General features: G+C 35.2%; 4 protein-coding genes across 4 annotated transcripts; 2 read left to right on the forward strand and 2 right to left on the reverse strand.

Annotated features, from left to right (window-relative positions):
• Positions 1-2,129: 2,129 nt before the first annotated feature.
• On the reverse strand, positions 2,130-4,031 carry LOC135677727 (putative pentatricopeptide repeat-containing protein At1g10330). The gene has a single exon (XM_065190104.1). It carries the CDS (start codon positions 3,990-3,992, stop codon positions 2,568-2,570), a length of 1,425 nt encoding a protein of 474 aa, XP_065046176.1. The 5' UTR covers positions 3,993-4,031; the 3' UTR covers positions 2,130-2,567.
• A 767-nt stretch (positions 4,032-4,798) lies between these two features.
• LOC135677456 (stigma-specific STIG1-like protein 3) lies at positions 4,799-5,173 on the reverse strand. The gene has a single exon (XM_065189816.1). The coding sequence runs from the start codon at positions 5,171-5,173 to the stop codon at positions 4,799-4,801; it is 375 nt and encodes a 124-aa protein (XP_065045888.1).
• An 8,731-nt stretch (positions 5,174-13,904) lies between these two features.
• LOC135676422 (pathogen-related protein-like) lies at positions 13,905-15,048 on the forward strand. The gene is made up of 4 exons (XM_065187564.1): positions 13,905-14,067; positions 14,140-14,272; positions 14,353-14,654; positions 14,772-15,048. The coding sequence occupies exons 1-4, from the start codon at positions 13,930-13,932 to the stop codon at positions 14,904-14,906; spliced, it is 708 nt and encodes a 235-aa protein (XP_065043636.1). The 5' UTR covers positions 13,905-13,929; the 3' UTR covers positions 14,907-15,048.
• A 557-nt stretch (positions 15,049-15,605) lies between these two features.
• LOC135676423 (uncharacterized) lies at positions 15,606-16,611 on the forward strand. Its single transcript, XM_065187565.1, has 3 exons — positions 15,606-16,015; positions 16,095-16,280; positions 16,366-16,611. The coding sequence occupies exons 1-3, from the start codon at positions 15,869-15,871 to the stop codon at positions 16,420-16,422; spliced, it is 390 nt and encodes a 129-aa protein (XP_065043637.1). The 5' UTR covers positions 15,606-15,868; the 3' UTR covers positions 16,423-16,611.
• The last annotated feature ends 4,309 nt before the right edge of the window (positions 16,612-20,920 follow it).

Here is a 20,920-nt window from a genome sequence, read left to right on the forward strand (position 1 = left end):
TGATACTTATCTTCGTAGCGGTGATGCCAGTGCTGGGTTGAAGATAAAGGGTGGATATGCCGCCTATTAAAATTGTGTACAGAAGAGTGGAGTAAGGTGGAGAGTGGTAGATGCTGTTAATTTATTCCCATATGTGAGCATATGCTTGATAGGTGATCTACCAAGACTTCAAGAGGTTGGCATTGCGTCTCGCAATTGTTGACGATTAGATTAGATAGATTCATGGCACCTAGCTATATTCTTGGATTGATCCATTAGGATTGGTTTTATTATGAACCGCCTTTATGTGGCCCTGTTTGTATAGGTAGAGAAGTTCATCATCCACTTTGGAGTCTGATATGAGTGGGGACGGGCTCTGTTGCAATGATGGGAGGGAGAAGTACTTTCTGGATGTCGAATTAATTGGACAAGTGAAACTTGAATGCGGACAGAAGAGATGGGAGGAAGAACGTTGGTATCTACAAGTAGCCGCCGGCTTATTCTTAATGGCCTTATGATTGGTCGTTATATCGAGTCATGTTGGTGTTACGTTCGAATCGAATTGGTGAACTACATTATGTGCAACCCAAAAGTTTAGGATCGGTATTAATTCAACTCAAAAGCTTAAGGTTATTGAATTATGAATAATTTTATTCTTTCAATTCTTACTAATATCATACTATCCTCTTAATTCCCCTTTTAATATTTTCTTAAGTTTGAAACTTTCTCATGAGAAATTCCAAGGGGTTTGTCAAAAGCTCGGAGTAGACCATATAAATGTCAATGGGGAATTTGGAAGGAGTCAAAACCATCTAATTGAACATGTCGTTTGTGACAACCGTTGAAGTCATCGCAATTTGTGTGATTTATTTAACATGCATGATCGTGATTTATTAATGGGGTAGACGGTGGGGAAGTAAGGCAGCAAATCAACAGAAAATTAATGTTGGCTAATGAATATACAAATCTTCGAATGAAACAGTTCGTTTTTATGAGTAATCAATCAGATGCAAATTCGATGTAGTATTTGTTTCGGTGAAGTAGAGAATTTAAGAAAGGCATGGGTGCGAATGATGAGGTCACACCAAACAAAACGCACGTTGCCGGCGGAATTAAACGGCCGAACTCGTTGCTCACGTGGTGGGAGATCGAGGTCGATGTTGGAGCTCGTCGCAGGTTCTCTGAATTCAACCCACCAAATAAAAGAGCGGTCAAAGCCTGGAGTACGAGGCATTGGATTTGACTGGGTTCGTTGTCGTTCTTGGTGTGATGCGACTCCGCCGGCTCGGATTTTGACCACTGCTGGTTGCGAAATTGAACGTGGGGATTGACCCAAAGTACGACTCGGTGTCCCGTCAGGTAATGTAGTCTCGTGATGTAGGGTGTTCCATTTGTCGTTGTTCTTTTTCCAAATAAAAATTAAATTTATAAAAATGATCCCAGTACGTAAGGTTTTTACAAAAATAAGATTCGAGGATGCTCGATATGCACATTTAATTACATATTATTTTTTATAATTAATTATTCTTAATATTTCGATTCGTATATTTTTAAAATTTATATTAAGATTTTTATACTTAGTAAAACATTGAGATTCTTATGTAGGATTAAAAAATAATTTTATAAGATTAAAAAAATAAATAAATATATATATATATATTAAAAAATAAAATTAAATATTTTACTTTTATAAGTATAGATATCTTAATGTAACTTTTGAAGATATAAATAACGAGAAGCTAAAGATAACTAATTACATAGATAATCTATAATTAATCCTGAATAAAACTATGTCCATAGATAAACATACCATCATTGAGAACCAATCAATAAATTTATGCTATCTAATAAATTTGCTCCTACATCTTATCCATTTCATCAGGTGTCCTCTAAAATAATTCAGATTTTTATAAATATTTGAGGGTTTAAAACTTAATTCGATATAATTTCATGATGTATAAAATCTACTAATTAAAAGTTATTATTTAATATATTTTTAAAAATATTAACTAACTGAGAAAGATTTCGATAAATGATTGAAAGGTGTTTGAATTCATCTTTCATCATTTATCCTTTATAAAGTTTTTTCATAACATAAGACATTACCCCAATGCCCATTGAAGGCAACAACATCTGATCTCTAAAAACAATTTTTAGGAAGACAAATACGCTAAGATCGATGCATTCATATCATTTAAGTTGACATCTGTCAGTTAATTCCCCTAAATTAATTGAGATGTACAAAGTGAAAAGCGACCTGATGATATCGACATGCAGAACATGTTCGTCCACCTCATATACCTATGTGGCCCTTCGTCATCATAATCTGATTTTACGAGATAATTAATTTATTAATTATTCTAAAATACATAATTAATTTGTCTACGCGATCATCTAACAACGATGTTTTGCTTCCAACCCAAAAGGCTAAATGATGTGCTTAAGCTCGTAAACGAAACCAGCATGCACGTACCATAACCAAACACCGGCATCAAAGACTAAATGTGCTATAAGTTGGATGTTCTGGTGGTGTGTGTTGCTGCTCCTTGGTCTCTTCAAGTATTCTCTAATGGTCGATGATGCTATCTTCAAACGCAGTCGCCGGAGACTATCCAACTGTACCCTGTGGGCTTCTTTATCCCTGAGTTCTGCAGCGCTTTCTTCATTCCAGCAGCATCATCCCATCGTCCGGCCCCTGCGTATATGTTCCTCAGAACCATGTAGAGGCCGGCAGGCCAAGGCTGAAGCTCAATCAACTGCTTCCCTACACCATCCCCAAGCTGCACGTTCTCATGGACCTTGCAAGCCCCCAGAAGAGCACCCCAAACCGAGGCGTCGGCTTCGAAAGGCATCCTCCTAATGAATTCCATCGCCTCCTTCAAGAAGCCAGCCCTTCCCAGGAGGTCGACGACGCACCCGTAGTGCTCCATCAGCGGCACCACCCCGAATTCGGTGGACATCGACTCGAACCACCTCAGACCCTGGTCTACAAGCTTTTGCATAGCGCAGGCTGTCAACACGGCCACGAACGTCACGTGGTTCGGCCGCAGCCTTGAGGCTGTCATTGCATCAAACAGTTGTAGGGCACTGGCCGCCCTCCCGTTCCGGGCTAACGCCGAGATCATCGCATTCCAAGTGCACACTTCCTTCTCCCTGGTTGCTTGGAAGACATCTGTGCAATAATCCAAGTGACCGTGCTTGCTGTACATGTCGATCAATGCGGTCCCTACGAATCCCGTCAACGGTGCTTCGTTCCGCACGATGAATCCGTGAATCTCCAAGCCTCTAAACAGAGCTCTGTTGTGATCCAAATTAGCGCATGCGGAGAGGACGCTAACCAACATGGCTTCGTTGGGTCTCAAGGGCACGTCCTTCTGTATGATCCATCTCCTGAAGAGGTCGATTGCCTCATGGAACTCGCCGTTTCTAGCGTACCCATTGATGAGGCTCGTCCAGGAGATGACATTCCCGTCGACCATGCTTTCAAAGAGCGCGATGGCAGCCGCGAGATCTCCGTGGACGCAGAGCGCGTGGAGCATCGAGTTGCGGGAGGCCAAGTCCGGTTGAGGCAATTCGTCGAACGTCTTCCGAGCGGAACCGAGATCGCCGACTCGCGCGTAGAAATCGACGAGGGAGCAGTTGGTGAAGTCGTCGAGGAGGAGGCCTCGGCGGACGGCTTGCGCGTGAATGGCACGGCCGGAGGAGGGGGAGGAAGCGGCGTCACCGGCGGCGGCTTTGAGGAGAGAGGGGAAAGTGTAGCGGTTGGGCCGGACGCCATGGGCGAGCATCTGGGCGAAGAGGCGGAGAGAGGTATCGGGCTGGTCTCGGTGGCGTAGGCAAGCCCGTATTAGGCAGTTGTAGAAGAAGACGGCGCTGCTTCCCTGCCGTATGGGAAGGAGGGCGCGCGGTGGGGAAGCGAGGTGGAAGCCAGTGGTGATGAGAACGGCGTGGATTTGGTGCAGCCTCTGCGGGTGGCTGTGCAAGTGTTGAAGCAACAACTCGAAGCATGGCATGCAGCGACGACCAACCCACCGGCTTCTACGTCGCCAAGGAGACGAAATCGTGGCCGGTACGGAATATTCTAGATCTTTATATTATTAATTGATCGATTTAATTTTATATTATAAACTTGAATTTTTTAAGGTATATTCTCAAAAAAAAATCTATTATGGGCTCTTTCCCAATTCTTTTGCATCACTCCTTTTTTTACTTCGTACCTGAAATATCTTATCCACCTATTTTTTTTTTTCTTTTTCTTCTTTTTCCTATGGATCCTTAAGATTAACTGTTCTAATTGCAATAATTTTATATTATACTATAATATTTTTAGTAATACTTTAAAAATACTATATTTGTTTCACTAGTATTACTAAAAATATATCAGCATAGTGTCAAAATGTAATGTAAAATTTATATAAAAATTTTATGACATAGTCTAAAAATATTATAATTAAATATGTTCATCCTACAAATCGATCGATCGGAAAAGGAATCAAAAGGATATTCTATGCATTAGATAAAAAATATACTGAATAAGAGTTCTTTTTTCAAAAATTTGCCCATATTTTTCATAATTTTTAATTGCTTTATTTTGTCTATTTGATGTCATCAAATAGATAGATTCAAAAAAATTAAAAATTCCATTAATTATCATTAATAAAATATTAAAAATGATATTATATGTGATGACATAATAACCCTTCATTTTCATTTAATTATATGGAGCTCAAAGAGCAGCGCTAATTACATGGACGCATTTATCGGCATTGGAACCAATAGATTAAGAGTCTAATCTGCCTGAGAGTAAGAGTGGTGTGACTTAAGCGTAGTCACACAGCCCATATAAGCAGGTCTTGTTGCACCGGTTGAAGCAGCTCCCGCAGTGCTTCTTGTCGACGGCCAAGTTGACGCACTTGCCGCCGCAGCACGCCTGCGTGAACTTGCACAGCCTGCCGCACTCGCCGCAGTTGAAGCGGTCGCTGCCCGTGTCGACGCACTGGTCGCCGCAGCAGCGCTGCCCCGGGCTCCCGGCGCTGTAACAGGCAGAAGGATCGATGCTACACTTCTTCTTGCCGTTCGCGTCCGTCGCCGCCAGGAATCGGCTCTTCCGGCCTCCGCCTATGTCTCCTATGGCTGTCGGAGCGAGAGCTACCGTTATGGCTATCGCCACGAGGATGACGGTGGCTTGCTTCATGGCAGGAAGAGGCTACTATCGCAGTGTAGAAAGTTAGGGTTAGAGAGGGGGGAGGGGGAATACAGGGAATTATAAGAGAGGAGATAAGGGCGGGGGAAGTCAGATCTCTGTATCTGGATGAGTTGCAGTGCAGAAAGCTTAGAGAACATTGAAAGCAAAGGAAGGAGACTCGTAATAAAGTGTGGGTTTCCACAGCAAGCTACGTAGCCGCAGCCAAGCGGCTCATATTTACACAAGCTCATATATAACTAACCTCTTCTCTCCGTGGTGGTGGTGATGAGTGAAGAGTGTAGTTGCAGGCATTGTGTTCTCGTGCAATGCAAGGTTAAGGGTAAGACAATAGCTTGTGTTACACACGCAGACAAGATCTGAGAGTTGCGTTTAGTTCTTGTTATTAGAAATAATTAAGATCCTCATTATTGTTTTTTCTTATAAGAAGACTTGATATAATCCACATTTTGTTGCATATAGACAAATAATGCGTAGGTGATGAAAATTGGAGGACAGTAGTAGTAAGTAATAAAAAAATAAAAATAATGGCAAATGATAATTAGCCATGACTTTTAATGCTGGAATTATGTGTCTTTAAATAAATTAGCAGTCTTTTTTACAGGAAGAAAAAGTCATTAGAAGATAATCAAGATTTTCAGATATAACATGTTAGATTATATAATTTATTTAATTAGATAAGATATATTATATATTTGATTAAATTTTTATTATAGCTATCGACAACAATAAGAAGACTAATAGTAATGAGATTTTGACGAAGGATTCTCTTGATTATTTATTCTATATCCTTTGCTATCACTTATAAATATACAAAACCTCCTACATACTAAATATGTGATGTGACATTATATTATACATCGAGAGATTATAGATCTTTATCGCTTATAATGGTCGAGGAGAAGAGAAGTCAAGTATAGTTCTCTTTGTAGATCAACATAGCTGTTTCTTTTGGATCAGACGATAGTGCATTTGTAGATCATATAAAGATTTTCTGAATAGCATCAAAACATATAGAATCATAATATTTGATCTATCATTATTTGATTTCAGTTTATAGTATTAAGATTTTATGTATAATAGCATAATTATAATTTTTTATACTTACAATTAGTATTAGTGTTTTGAAATTGAATACCATAAATCATAAAAGTATGTCAAATCTATTTTTTATTTACATATGTTTGCTTACACTCTTCGCTTGCGAAAAGTGTTATTTGATTTTGATTGTACGATGATTGAACAAATTGTTTGTGTTGTTGATCTACATTTTTTATCTTATACATCATGTCATCTACTTGCGAGCTATGCAAGATTTCTCATGTTTGATCAACGAACTATCATTGACAGCTTATTATTGGCAATAGCATTATTGAGGGTGGTAGCCTCCGATGGTTGTCGGCCTAATCAGAGGCAATGATTGCATATAAGTGTTGATGTACACAGCGGAAGCGTGGTGTGATACGTAGCCAATGATAGTCACATGCATGATTGTAGCAACATGTGTGCAATAGCCTTACAGCAATGGACCTTCCTTGGTCACAAGCAACTACAAGTATCATTTACGGTGGATGCAATGCTACCTTTGATCGATGGTTGCTGTTATGCCACTGCGATGGCATTTGTTGGCTACGGTAGGAGATGATTGGACGTTGAAGCCACAGTTCCCAACGAATGTGCGATAGATACGTGAGCACAATCGCACATCACAATATCTATAGGGGTGGTTGATGCATGTGCACAGCTACGTGGTGGGACGATGGCTGACAATGCTCGGTCATCGGCTCATGGTCACAGAGGTGTTCTGCTGATAAGGAACTCATGCATACTGAGAACAGCCATGTGTGGGCGTGACAACATGGCGCATCGACTAGTGAGGTCATTGGTCAGTCACATAAGAACAGTCATGCAAGTGCAATGGTAGTAGGCAAGGCACAAGTGGCAGACAACCACGTACCATGGCATCTGAATGCCTCTCATTTGTCGTGGTCGAGAAGAGAAAATAAAATAAAATAAAAATTAAGGATTTCTTCATTTATATTATAGTTTTGTTCTTATAAATCCTTTAATTATAGTCTTTATCGACAATTCGATAGAAATTATATATTTTCATTATATATCCCAATAAATTTATAGTTTTACCTTTTAGAAATTATATATTTATGACTTATTTTTAATCATACTTGATCGTTACTGCATTTTGATTACCTGATTGAATTTAGATTCGCTCAATCACATTTTGATCAAATTTGAAGAATATCATATTTTGATTATTTTTTTTATTTTGATCAATTTTAATTTTGATTGATCTAATTGGGTTGATGTTTAGCTTAATTTTAGGCCTACCCAATTAAATAGGGTTCACTAGTCTAATTTAAGAGTTTCAAATGAAATTAAAAAGCTATATAAACTATAATTTTCTTTTATAGGATTTTCATATGACATATTAATAAAATTTTACTTGTGATAATTAAATTTTAAATATTGTTTGTAGATATTTATTTAGTTATTCAAAAAATATATGTTTAAAAGTATTAAAATAATATTTATTTTTTACATAAAAATATGATTTATGTTTTATAATGATTACAATTATCATATGAGTCTTTTTAATGTTGATTAATATTCAAAGATTATTATAATTATTATTTTATTATTATTAAATTATTTTGATATAAATTATATTTAAAATTTTGATGAATATTATTTGTAACTTATATCACTAAGTTTTATATAATTAGTAGTTGCCAAGATGGCTTGGGTTAGTAGAATTATGAGATGTAAATTATAATAAATATTTTATCATTTATATGATATTTTAAATTATATTTTATATTATTATATTGGTCTTTGTATGTGTCAAAGTGGTCTAAACCAATAGGTTATAAAATTATATTAAAAAATTAGTTATAAATGATATAAAAAATAATATTCATAATTACATACATAATTAGGAGATTTAGATGATCCGAAAGAAAATTCTACTTCGAATAATTATGTGATAGAATATAATGATACTGTTTTGTATATCCTTATAGTTTACGGTTGTATACCCAAATGTAAAATACTATTCTACAAGGAGAGTATTAGTACTTCATAAATAATTTTGAATAAATACTAAATGTATCAATATTTCATCCAAAGGTGAAATATAGGTCATATTAATAGTTTAATATTTTATTTAAAAAAATTAAAATTTTATTTTATTTTTTTTTATTATAGTGGTACTTTTTTATTATATTATTATAATATTTATATATATTTTTATATTAAATTATTATAAATAACTTGAGCATATGAAATTTATACTAGGTGTGATAGATCTTTATTGGACTAGTTAAAAGAATTATAGACTTAACTACTGAATGTTCTATGAAACAAATAATTAAGATAAATTATTAGAAAAAGTCTAAAAGATAATATTTAGACTTTATTGTAATTTACAACTAACATATTGGGATATTTAAAGATTAATTTAAATTTACTAACAAGTAATTAGCTGACACTTTAATAAAAGTATTGATTGAAATATAGTATAACAATATTTGAGAAATTTAATATTATATTCTCGATATGGATGATAAGGTTGTAAGCTCAAGAATATTAGACATAAATATAGTTGAGCCATTTCTTATATAAATTATTTTTAATTCTATTTCTGCTCAGTTTGACTTATTTAAAATTTATTATAATAAATTTAAGAATAAATAAAACTTAAATGAGCTTACTAGTATATCTGCTTAGAAATATTTAAAATTAAAATAGAAACAACTTATAATATTTTGAATACTACTTGAGGAGTGAGTAAAAATTGAGTGAAAATAAAAGAAAGTTGAAGGACAAATTACCTAAATTTATAAATACTATTTAAACTCATAGTAAGAATCTTCATAGCAAAATACTAATTCTATAGTAAGAAATGTCATGTGAAAAAGAATAATAAGATTCTTTTCAAAAAGGAAATGTATAAATCTAACTTTTGTATGTTTTAAATCAAATATTATATAATTCTTTTTATAATACTTGGTTGATTAATTCTTATGTTTAAACTTATATTACCGAGATTTTTTTTAATACAAAGACAAATAAAAGTATAAAATATTCATTGTTACAAAGAATCATTTTAAAACAAAATTGATAATTGTGGGTACCTATTGTTTACTCCTAAAGATAATTCATTTGATGTTAAATATGTATGCTATATTCCTACAATTTTAAAAAATTTTAGTTCTTTATCTAAAATTGTTAGGATATCCTAACAATTTTATCTTTCTTTTAGTAGTTATAAACTTAATATATTTATAATTTAATAAAAATTAACTTTTGAATTCTATATTATAGTTTGTACATAATTAATATAAATCTTAACTTTACAATGATCATATAATTAAATATTTAAATGAAACATAATTTTATTCATTGAGATTATATATGCTTACATAGAGATATTTTTCACCTTTATAGATAATATTTTGAGATATGACTATATATATTTAATTCACATAAAATATCATATTATTGATACTTTTAAGTATACATAAATAAAGTCGAGTGATACTTAGATTAAAAAAAATAAATTTATTAAATCTAATAAGGATAATTAATTTTATGATATATATGATGAATAAAGTAGGGTCCTTACCTTTTTTATTAGATTCTTAGAAAAGTAAAATATTTGTGCTTAGTATATTTTGCCAGATTTTCCATAGTAATACAAGATTATTGAAATATAAAATCATACTATTATACATATGATTAGGAGTATGATGAGTTATTCTTCTATACTTGAATCAAAATAAAGAAAAACTTTAATGATGATTATGTAGATCTTGAACAAGGTTCATGGTAAGTCAATTCGATCAACTCATTTTGAGTTATGGATTTATAAGAAAACAAACCTCAGACATTTAGATATTTAGGATTATCTTATATAGATAAGAATCTTCAAATCACACGAAAAAAAATTAGATTCAAAGATTATTTCTTGATATTTTATTATTTATCCTATTAAAATTCAATGGAATTCATATTTCATTACCTTAATCATAATATGAGGATAGTTGAGTCTAGTAACATTAGATTCTTAGAATATAATGAATCTATATGAGTGAAAATCTTAAATTGTAGTCTTAATATTAAGAAAATATTGATACTTCTTTATTATTTTATATTTGAGAAGTTATTTTTTCTCAAATCACTAAATGACTCGATGAAAGCGAACAATAAAATAACATTAATGTATTCCCATATAATATTGATATCACTACTAATAATCTTCTCGAATAATCACAATCGATAGTTTTGAGAATATCTCAAAGAAAAAAAAATCTACTTTATCATTTTCACAAGTTAAAAAAATTGATGATTATGAAAAATAATATGATGTAATAAAACAATAGTTGAAATTAATATACCAGAATGACATATAAGAACTCATCAAATTACCTAATAGTTATAAAAGAGTCTATTATTTATGAGTCTTAAAAACTAAACAGAATTCAATGATGGGCAATATCGAATAATATAAAGTTAGACTTGTGATCAAATAACTTACTAATAAAGAAGACATCGATCATGATGAGATATTGAAGACTACGAATCATCATAACATTTATAGCTTATTATGATCTTGATTTAGGATGTAAAAATAAATTTTCTTAATAGGGATCTAGATTTATATGGATTAACCTAAACAATTTAAAGAAAAAAGAAATAAAATTATATATATAATATATTTATAACCATAAATGAGCTTCTCAATAATGGTACATAAAGTTTTATAATACTATTATTTTCTTTAGATTTATAAAAAATATTATTAATCAATATTTATATATGAAGGTTAGTGGGAGTTAGTTTATTATATTGATCTTATATGTAGATAAAATTTTGCTTGCCAATGGTGAATGTGGTTTATTATACAAAACTAAGATATTTCTTACTTAGAATTTTAAGATTATTAATATAAATGATGTAGCTTATATTATTGATATTGAGATATTCAGAGATAAATCTCAAGGATTATTATGACTATCTCAAAAAGGATATATTGATCGAATATTGAAGAAATTTAATATACAACTTTATTTAACAAATGATAAAAGTAAAAAAAAATTTAATCAAGTGTTTTTAAAATAACATAAAAAAGTATCAAATATATATATATATATATATATATATATATATATATATATAAGTAATAAAATATTTAGAATGAACAAAGGATTATATGCTTATATATATAATTAGATTAGTTTGAAATAATATTATTTTCATATATTGATTTTGTAAATTACCTCGATAATAGATTTTATATTTTTAGAAAGTCTACTTTATATTTTATATTTAGATTAGTTGAAGGGATAATTTATAAAAAAATAAAAATAAAATATTATTTTATTATTAATAATAAAAACTAATTTTATAATATGCTTTGAGGCTACTAATTAAACTTTATGATTACGAAATTTAAACTTAAGACTTAGTGTAGTCAGACTTAATTATTAAATCGTTGAAGATATTTTGTGACTTTTTGTAGTAGTTTTCTTCTCTAAAAATAGTAAGTTCTCTAGCAATTTTATATATTATAGTAAAAGCAAATAATAAAAATACAATCTAAAGTATTAGTTAATAGAATTTCACTATATTGATTGTTAATTTATTCACTATACAATACAATCTAAAGTATTTGAAAAGATTGATTAGATTTATGAGTAACCTAAAAGATATTAAGATGCAATGGACATTATAATTAATATTTTACTTATATAATTAAAGTTATTTATTTTTATTATCTTATTCATATTTATGTGTATATTATGGTTAAATATAATAATTTGATTATCTTGAGAATACAAATTACCAAGATCATTTTAAATTGCATTAGAATAGACTAATAGTGTTATGATACATAAAAGAAAGTATAATATTGATTACAATCACTATAACTGCATTGATAGTTAGACTTAATGCGATATTATTATATTTAATATATTTATTGATATGTTTCATAAAATTCATATAAATGTGTAAAAAATTTTAATTTTAAAATTTTAATTAAATAAAATTATTTTTAAAATTTTACTTTATTTATTTTAATTTCAAATTTTTTACATGTTACCTTATCAAGTGAGAGAATATTAGATTATATATCTCTATCTAATTAAGATATATTATAAATTTAATTATATTTTAATTATAATTATTAGTTAATAGAAAAGAAGTTCAATTATAATAAGATTCGTTCAAATATAGGATTTCATATAGACTAAATGTGTGATGTGATATTATATTATATGTTGAGAGATTATAAATCTTCTTTCATCTTCTCTTAATTCTTATTCCAATTTCATCATTTATAATGGTTTTGAAGATAAAAAAGAGATGAGGAAGCAAGTCTAGTTCTCCTTAAGATTAGCATCATTTCTTCTTTTAAATCGAAAGACAAATAAACTATAATTCTTCTATATATATTCAATGCATCTCTAGAATTTGGTGGGAGAAAAGAAAGATGCGATGAATACATATGTTGTTTCTAGATTTCTCTCAAGGGATTTTAGTACATAAATTTTTATGTGAGAGGGTGTATAAAGGGACTGTGTCTGAGTAGAGATAAGTTAGTTGTCTTATAATTAATCTAGCATAGTAAAAATTATATATATTTCTTGTAATTAATCTCACACAATAAAAATTAAGTTTTCATCTCCCTCACAAACAGAGATACAAATCAATTATGAGAATTTGATTTCGTTAGGAGTTAAGTGAAGATAGGCTGGTTTGTGGGACGATATATATATATATATATATATATATATATATATATATATATATATATATATATATATATATATATATATATATATATATATATATATATATATATATATATATATATATATATGAGATGAAAAGAGAATTAGGAGAATAATCTTACATTGATAAAATTGGATTGGCTCGCATATTTATAAGTTTAAAATTTTGAATTAGATCGATAGCAGATCTAATGTATGTTATCCCTAATCGATTTGATTTAAACTCATCCTACTGTTTTTTTGGTTCGAAGAAGAAAACATCTAGAACTTAGATTGCGTGTTTTTGGCTTGTCGGCAAAGTCGACTTTGGTCTTAGTTCATAGATTCATTCGTGCACGTAATTACCTCGACAAGTCCACTTTGAGAGGATCTAAGGGGATCGAGTGTTAGCATTCATGCATTCCCCGACATAGGTTAGCTTTCGAGACATTTGATGGGACCTCAATTTGAATGGAGAAGATAATAGGATGATCCAGTAATCGTTCGAGAGCATAGATGAAACCAACGAGTTACACCATGCCACTCGATCTACCAATCGCTAGATCACAAAATGAACGTCCATTAATTAATTATTTTTGAATGGTTCCATTATCGTAGATCGAGTCAGCTTCTCGTGCATCACTCTATCGATTTGTTTATCTTAGAATCACATGATGAATGGGTGGAAGATGACGAGCACAGTTCTCGTCTCAGAATGATCCAAAGTTGTTACGTTGAGAAGTTTGTCACACTTATTGTCTTTCGAATCTATTGGCTCCTATTTGTCACATGGAATAGCTGGATCTTGCTGAGCAACTTCCTTGAGCTACGACTGGGGTGTTCGATCTAACTACGGAACCTCTCTTCTTCAGACTGACGCAATACTCATCCAAACCTTGGATAGCGACTATAAATGTCCTGGATGCTGGCCATTCCTGATGCACAGATCGGATAACAATGGCGAGTTCAGCTGAACAAGGAGACAAGTACCGGGATTTCATGTATGGCGAGGGTGAAAAGGACACCGTGTGGAGGTTCGGAGCTCCTCCGAACTATGATGTCGTCAACAAGCTTTTCGAAGAAGGTCGAACGCAGGTAAAACCATCGCCTCTTTCTTCGCCTGCTCTTGCCTTAGGTCTCTCATCTATGGGGATGGATACATGGCAGGTGTGGCCGGTGGGTTCGCTGGAAGAGAGGGTGCAGAGGCTGGTGAAGACATGGGAAATGGAGTTGGTCCACAAGGTGCGGCCGGAGGACTACAAGTCCATCAATCCACAGAAGTTTCGGCTCAGCCTTAATGGTGATTCTTCACTCCGCCAGTAGCTGAAGTGACTACTTTGATCCGAACAACGCATGTGAAGTAGTGTTAATTGCATGCAGGAAAGGAAGGACTCACTGTACAACAAATCCAGGACATGGGAGGAAGCTACAACGCCTTCCTGCAGACCAGCCTGCCTCCAGAGCTTCGGATCTACGACCCGTCGGTGGAGACGGCGGAGTCGTCTGGGAAGGCGTTCGCCACCACGTTTCCTCGTGGCTTCGCTGTGGAGATCCTCCAAGTCCTTAGCGGCCCGCCTGTAATCGTGTACAAGTTCCGCCACTGGGGCTACATGGAAGGCCCGTTCCACGGCCACGCCCCCACCGGCGAGGTGGTCCAGTTCATTGGAACCGGAATCTTTCACGTGATCTCTCTCTCTCTCTCTCTCTCTCTCTCTCTCTCTCTCTCTCTCTCTCTCTCTGCTGCTTCAATGTTTTCTGTGGCCTACTGTTTGAAGATGCTGACTGTTACTGTTCGGTAGGTGGATGACGGGATGAGGGTGGAGAAGGTGGAGTTCTTCTACGAGCGTGGAGACTTTCTCGCGGGCTTCCTGAAAGGTGGGCCACTGGAGAGCATCTTAGCCTCTGGTTCGCGCTGCCCTATCATGAACGCATAGTGGGGGCGGGCGACAAAGACCGAAACAAGCTAGTTGTTCTGAACCAGCAAGTCTTTAATGTTGCGTTGTCGTGTCAATAATTGCATTGTTCGTTTAACATCAGCTGTTTCGATCTTAAATAAAATTCAACGCTGTTATCCAACTGCTTTGTGGCCTTCCTTGATATCAAGGTTCTCAATATCTCCCCCCTCCCAAATAGTCAAACCTTGTGCTTTAAACTTTATCAGCTGTGGCGTGTGTTCACCCGAGGACGAGTCTCCTTTCCATCTTGATGTGTCGGTAAGTTGAAAGTGACCTGATGATGTTTGACTATATGCCAAGGAGACCGGTCCAAGCAAGATTGATCACTACCCAAAGCTTTTGGACTCTCCTCGTGTGGCAAACGACTTTTACTGAACGTATTTTAAGATATTATTTGTGCGCATACTCCGAGAACAGAGAAGATACTTCAATACTAAATATTCTAATTTATCGATCTTTCTTTCCCTCTGTCTCATCTCTTCTCTTAATTGTCTATAAAATAATTCATGATAAATTTAAAATTTTAATTTTAATTGTAATATTTTTTTTATCTTAACTAAGTCTCATAAACTAAAATTTTATCTAATTATATATTTTTATTTAATATTCTTATATATATATATTATGTGTACGGAGGAAGAAGATAAACCATTATTGTTGGCCTCGGGGCGCGGGAAAAGAGCGGGTCTTTTTGGGGTGGCGATGGGCAAGTTTCGTAGGCTGAGGGCAGGCCACATGTACCCCTAATAAAGAAGGCCATGGCGCTTCTCCCCTTGTCCTCGTCCTTGCGATAATGACCCCTCCTTCCACCATTACTGCACCCATTGCTACAGACGCTGGTTCTTCATATATGCACCAAACCCCTTCGCATTTCCTTCACCACCACACAGTGGCTTTAGTGCATGGTTGATGTTTGTGGTTAGTTCCGGTTGTAGGGCACGATGAAGAGGCATCCACTTCCGTCTTTTGGATACTGGGATTACTGTGACGAGCTCCTTTCCGCCCATTACTTCGAGTCAGCAGTGCAGGCTGGAGTGATCCGAGGACATTATTTTGGCGAAGATGGCGATCTCTTTTACCACAGAAAGGTCATCATTACTACTGATCTCATCCTCTAATCCGAAAACCTTCAACTACATCTCATGGCTTGCATCTATCTTGCTGTAGGTGATCAAAAAGGTCGGTAATGCAGGAGGAGAGAAGCAGCAGCATGGCAAAGAGCAGCAGAGGAAGCAAGTCAAGGTCAGTGACATGAAGCTCCAAACCACCCCAAGGAGGCCTCGAGCTCTCAAGGCTGTGGATGAAGACCTGTACAAGATCCCACCTGAGCTCCTCTACCAAAAGCCCAAGCGGGTATCTCCTGCTCCTGTTCTTCCACTTATACCAGCATCGATACAACCACAGTTCAATTTTTGGGTGTTGATGTGATCGTTTGCAGAAGCGGTCGTTAAGGAAGCTGTGGTCGGGATGTATGGGAATCAACAGCGTTGCCTGAGAGGATGCAACGGTGATTGAGTGAGGAGGAGGACTGCCCTGCATGCAGAAGCTTTAGCGTCAACAGGGGGTCTATTTTTGTACTTATTGCAGCTGCTGCTGTTGTCTATCGATGTGATGTGATATAACGTTGGAACAGTGAGTTGGTCAGAAGTGAATGGAAGCATTTAAATATGTTTTGGTGGTGTTATATGGTTGAACTCATTGGAAGATCATAGACTAGCTGTATAGTGTTAGCCATTATCAAGTAACAATGGGAGATCCAAATGCATATCAGTGAATACAGCACTGCAATTTCCACAATGTTTGTTGAAAGATCCAAAAGCTTTTGAGAAATGACGCTTACAATTAATATTATAATTTGACATATTTATAAGAGATAAATTTAGAGGATAGGATAGACTTTTTTCTCTTATGAGCACAATAACAAATAAATTTTAAAAAGAATATTGTTTATAAAAAAATATTTTATTAATATAATATGTCTAATAGACTCCTTTGTCATCTTCGAAGGCCAACATGACATCTTCTATTTCATATGTCGAGTTTCGATTAATTGAAAATAATAATTATATTATTAATTCAAAATTTTATTTTTATTTATCAAATAATCAATACATATTTTAGTAGAGAAAATCAAAAATAAACAAATCATTATCATTCACAATCAACAAAAACTTCAAACGACGTATCAGACTTGATAGATATTTCTACCCAATCACTCACGCCCCTCAATACTTGTAGCATCATCAACATGGCACCTGGAATCCTTTCTCCCGTTCTCTCTGCCATCAAGTTCTCATCATTTTGAGACCTGCAAAGCTGCCAAGGAGTCAGTTTTCCATCAGCACTATCTGCATAAGAAAAGCTGGCTTACTGTGTCTCCCTGAAAGGCTGTCTCTGTCGTACCTCTTTTGGTTCCAACTCACCATATTCTCTATCCAGCTTAAGATTTGGACATGGTGAAAAGGCTGGTGATCGGATAAGTAATGGTGATGGCAAGGACCTACTTTATCTTAGTAGTTAAAGTTGGGGTGCTTCGTGTCCATGAAACTTGCTTGATGCTGCTGATAGATGAGGACAATAACATAATGTTGGAGCATTGCTAAAGGTGTCAGTGATATCGATGAGGTTTTGTTGGGTGAGAGAGAGGAGAATTTAAAAAATCATAAAAATATAAAAAGATCAAAATATATAAAATGTCGATGTAAAATTTAACTTAATTTTATAACTTTCGTCTATGTTTACGAAGAAAATTAAATTTTTTATCATGTACGATCGATTACAATACTAATCCTCCGATATACTCTCTTATATAAATTTCAAAAATCGAAAAATATCCAAAGTATTTTTTATATTTTATTTTTCAATCATCAAAATCTAGATATACATATGATATTTATAAAATAATCAAGCCATAATTGTTAAGATTTACTTGAGGATTTTTTTATAAAATTATTTATACGATTGGGATATAGATTTTAAATTTTTTTAAATATTTATCAGTCCAAGCAAATTTAAGTCACATATAGGGATGTGGTTGAGCCTCTTTCCGCGACGTGGCATCCTATATTGGCTTTGACAAGGCTATTACTAATAACAATGATAACAACAAATTGTGTTAAAATGAACTCTATGGCACTAATTTTAAGATAAATGCAACTAGTATTTTATCATACAATCGTAAATTTTATTTTTTAGATTTCATATATTTGTTATTATGTTGTGTATTTCACGTCAAGCTCGGAGGACTCGAGAAGTCGTACGGAGTAATCATGCAAACATTAAAAAAAAATGAATATTGCCATCTTCTAACACCATAGTATAAGTTTGATATTTTTAAGATGAAAGATTTGGATATAAGCTCGCGAGAAATTTATTCACTTTGGATAATCGATGTATTCATCGTTGTTTTACCTTTTCGAAGCTTATGAGCTTTAAAAAAATATCTATGAGAGTAGCTTGTGAGCTTTAAAAAAATGTCTATAAGAGTAAGAGATCTAACAGACTTATAAGCCCTTAGTTTTCTTATTCCTTAACCAATGTGAGACTAAATAATCTTATCAGTACTCCCCTTTTCGCTCCGGGAACTAAGAGCTCATGGTCATCCATCTAATGCCAAAAATATTTTACAGTTTTATGCCATGACCGAAGGGTCAATACGAGTTGGCCCCATCCAAATGTACAAAGTCATCCACATGCGTCTTCGGGAAAAAGGAAGTCGAGAAGATGAGGTCACCCATGGATCAAGTCTCCAACTTCTTTATGTTGACTTTAGGATTGTCCCTTAGAGTGACTCGATCGACCTCATCTCTTAAGGGTTTTTGCAAAACAGATCAATGTCAAGAAGGAGATTCTTGACTCGACCCCTTCGATAGTTAAGTTAGCAAGTGGTTTATAGTGTAAAAGTTCAACCCCCTCGTTCTGGGTTGGGGTTTGGAATATATACATACGGAGGTGGTTTGGAAGTACGTGGGTTGTTAATGCCTGCCATCATTCTCATTTGGCACGATCAAATGAGTTGGTGACATATATGCTCCTAACAGCACAGGTCGACCCGTCCTAAGCTTCGTTGTGCGATGTCGACCCATACGGTTCCGAACAATACCGAGTCAATCACACGTGATTTGCTTCATTCCTTATGGGACATATGTTAGGTCATCCCACATCAAATCCTCAATGGCTACCAACTATCGCTCCATGATTAGCTCATGTCATTTCCACTAAGATTATGACCACAACATTGAGTGTTGGGATTTAAAGTATTTGATCAAAGGACTTACTTGGAGGGGGCACCTAGGGCGATAACTCTGTAAGCCCCGGGAGCCCTCCCCGTGCCCTCATGGTCCCATCGAGAAGTAGATAGATGTAATTGTTGGGGAGCCATCCTCAGGGGGAGACAACGCATTTGAGCGAAAAGCTTATGCCCAAGCCACGATGGAGCTTGTGCTAGAGTCACGTACCTTGGGAGAAAGAAAAAGGCTCACCACGACTAGGATGTGCTAGAGTTATACATTTCACGAGGAAGAAGGCCCACCATGGTGGAGCATGTGCATGAATCGTGTGATCAGGAAAAAGAAGAAGACTCACCATAGCAGAGAATGTGCTAGAGTCATACATTTCAAGAGGAAGAGGAAGGCCTACCATGATGAAGCATGTGCTGGAGTCAAACATTCTAAAAGGAAAAAGAAGGCCCATTACGACGGAGCATGTGCCTGAGTCGCATAATTGAAAAAAAGAAGCTCACCATGCTGGTGCATGTGCCGGAGTCATACATTTCAAGAGAAAGAAGAAGACCTACCATGATGGAGCATATTCCTAAGTCACATATCTTAGGAGAAAGAAGAAGACCCACTATGGTGGAGCATGTGCCCAAGTCATGTACCTCGAGAGAAAGAAGAAGGCCTGTCATGACAAAATATGTGCTTGAGTCGACACATTACGGGAGGAAGAAGAAGGCCTGTCATGGCAGAGCATGTGCTTGAGTCATGTATCTCAAGAAAAAGAAGAATGCCCATCACGACGGAGCATGTGCCTAAGTTGTGTACCTCAGGAGAAAGAAGAAAGCTCACCACGATAGAGTATGTGCTCAAGTCATATATCTTGGGAAAAATAAAAAGGCCCTCGACGACAGAGCTAGCAAAAGATGTGCTTGAGTCATGTAGCTCGAAAAAAGAAGAATGCTCATCACAGCGAGGGGCTAGAAAAAATTATGCCCAGGAAATATGGATCGGAAAAAGATGTATCACCACGATAAAGCCAAAAGAGGACACCTCGAGATGCGTAGGTCAGGAAAAGATAGCCCAAGAAAGCCATGTAAGGAAGGTGGAGTTCGAAATGCAAGGGCCACGAGCGATGGACTCACATATGCAAATATGGGGCACTACCCAATGGGGCCTAACCCGAGCAATTCGCCTCGAAGGGCATCACATGGGTAATTGAGAAGCAAGGTCCCCGACTAATGAAAATGCTTGATGACATACCTCGGACCCCTTTGCGAGGCCCCTCAAGTGCATATTTAGGCGGGGACAAATGATAGTGGATACTCCTGCACTAGCCATGAAGCGACGGTTGGTAGCCATCGAGGATTCGACGTGGGATGACCCGACATGTGTCCCGTAGGGAATAAAGTAGATAACGCACGACTGTCCCAGCACCGTTTGGAACCGTATGGGTCGATGCTGCATAAGCAGGTCACCTGCTCGTTCGACCACACCGAATGAGAATGACAGCGGGCATTAATGGCCCACATACTTCCAAGCCGTCTCTGTAAGTATAAATTATGAACCTTAGCTCAAAACGAGAGGTCGAACTTTTACACCATAAATAACTTGCTAACTTAACCATCGGAAAGGTCGAGTCGAAAATCTCCCTCCCGATGTCGATTTGTCTCGCAGAAACCCTTCAGAGATGAGGTCGATCGAGTCGCTCCATGAGACAATCCCAAGGCTCGATTGACAGTCGACCTCACCTTCTTAGCCTCCTTTTTCCCGAAGATC

This window comes from Musa acuminata, chromosome BXJ1-6 (assembly GCF_036884655.1).
Source record: "Musa acuminata AAA Group cultivar baxijiao chromosome BXJ1-6, Cavendish_Baxijiao_AAA, whole genome shotgun sequence".
NCBI classification, from domain to species: Eukaryota; Viridiplantae; Streptophyta; class Magnoliopsida; order Zingiberales; family Musaceae; genus Musa; species Musa acuminata.

What these genes read in the sequence shown, in the direction of transcription:
- LOC135676423 (XM_065187565.1), top strand. Translation starts at nt 15,869, where the DNA reads ATGAAGAGGCATCCACTTCCGTCTTTTGGATACTGGGATTACTGTGAC. An exon ending in ATCTCTTTTACCACAGAAAG is followed by an intron (nt 16,016 to 16,094) that starts GTCATCATTACT and finishes ATCTTGCTGTAG; the next exon opens with GTGATCAAAAAGGTCGGTAA. An exon ending in TCTACCAAAAGCCCAAGCGG is followed by an intron (nt 16,281 to 16,365) that starts GTATCTCCTGCT and finishes GATCGTTTGCAG; the next exon opens with AAGCGGTCGTTAAGGAAGCT.
- LOC135677456 (XM_065189816.1), bottom strand. Translation starts at nt 5,173, where the DNA reads ATGAAGCAAGCCACCGTCATCCTCGTGGCGATAGCCATAACGGTAGCT.
- LOC135677727 (XM_065190104.1), bottom strand. Translation starts at nt 3,992, where the DNA reads ATGCCATGCTTCGAGTTGTTGCTTCAACACTTGCACAGCCACCCGCAG.
- LOC135676422 (XM_065187564.1), top strand. Translation starts at nt 13,930, where the DNA reads ATGGCGAGTTCAGCTGAACAAGGAGACAAGTACCGGGATTTCATGTAT. An exon ending in TCGAAGAAGGTCGAACGCAG is followed by an intron (nt 14,068 to 14,139) that starts GTAAAACCATCG and finishes GATACATGGCAG; the next exon opens with GTGTGGCCGGTGGGTTCGCT. An exon ending in TTGGAACCGGAATCTTTCAC is followed by an intron (nt 14,655 to 14,771) that starts GTGATCTCTCTC and finishes ACTGTTCGGTAG; the next exon opens with GTGGATGACGGGATGAGGGT.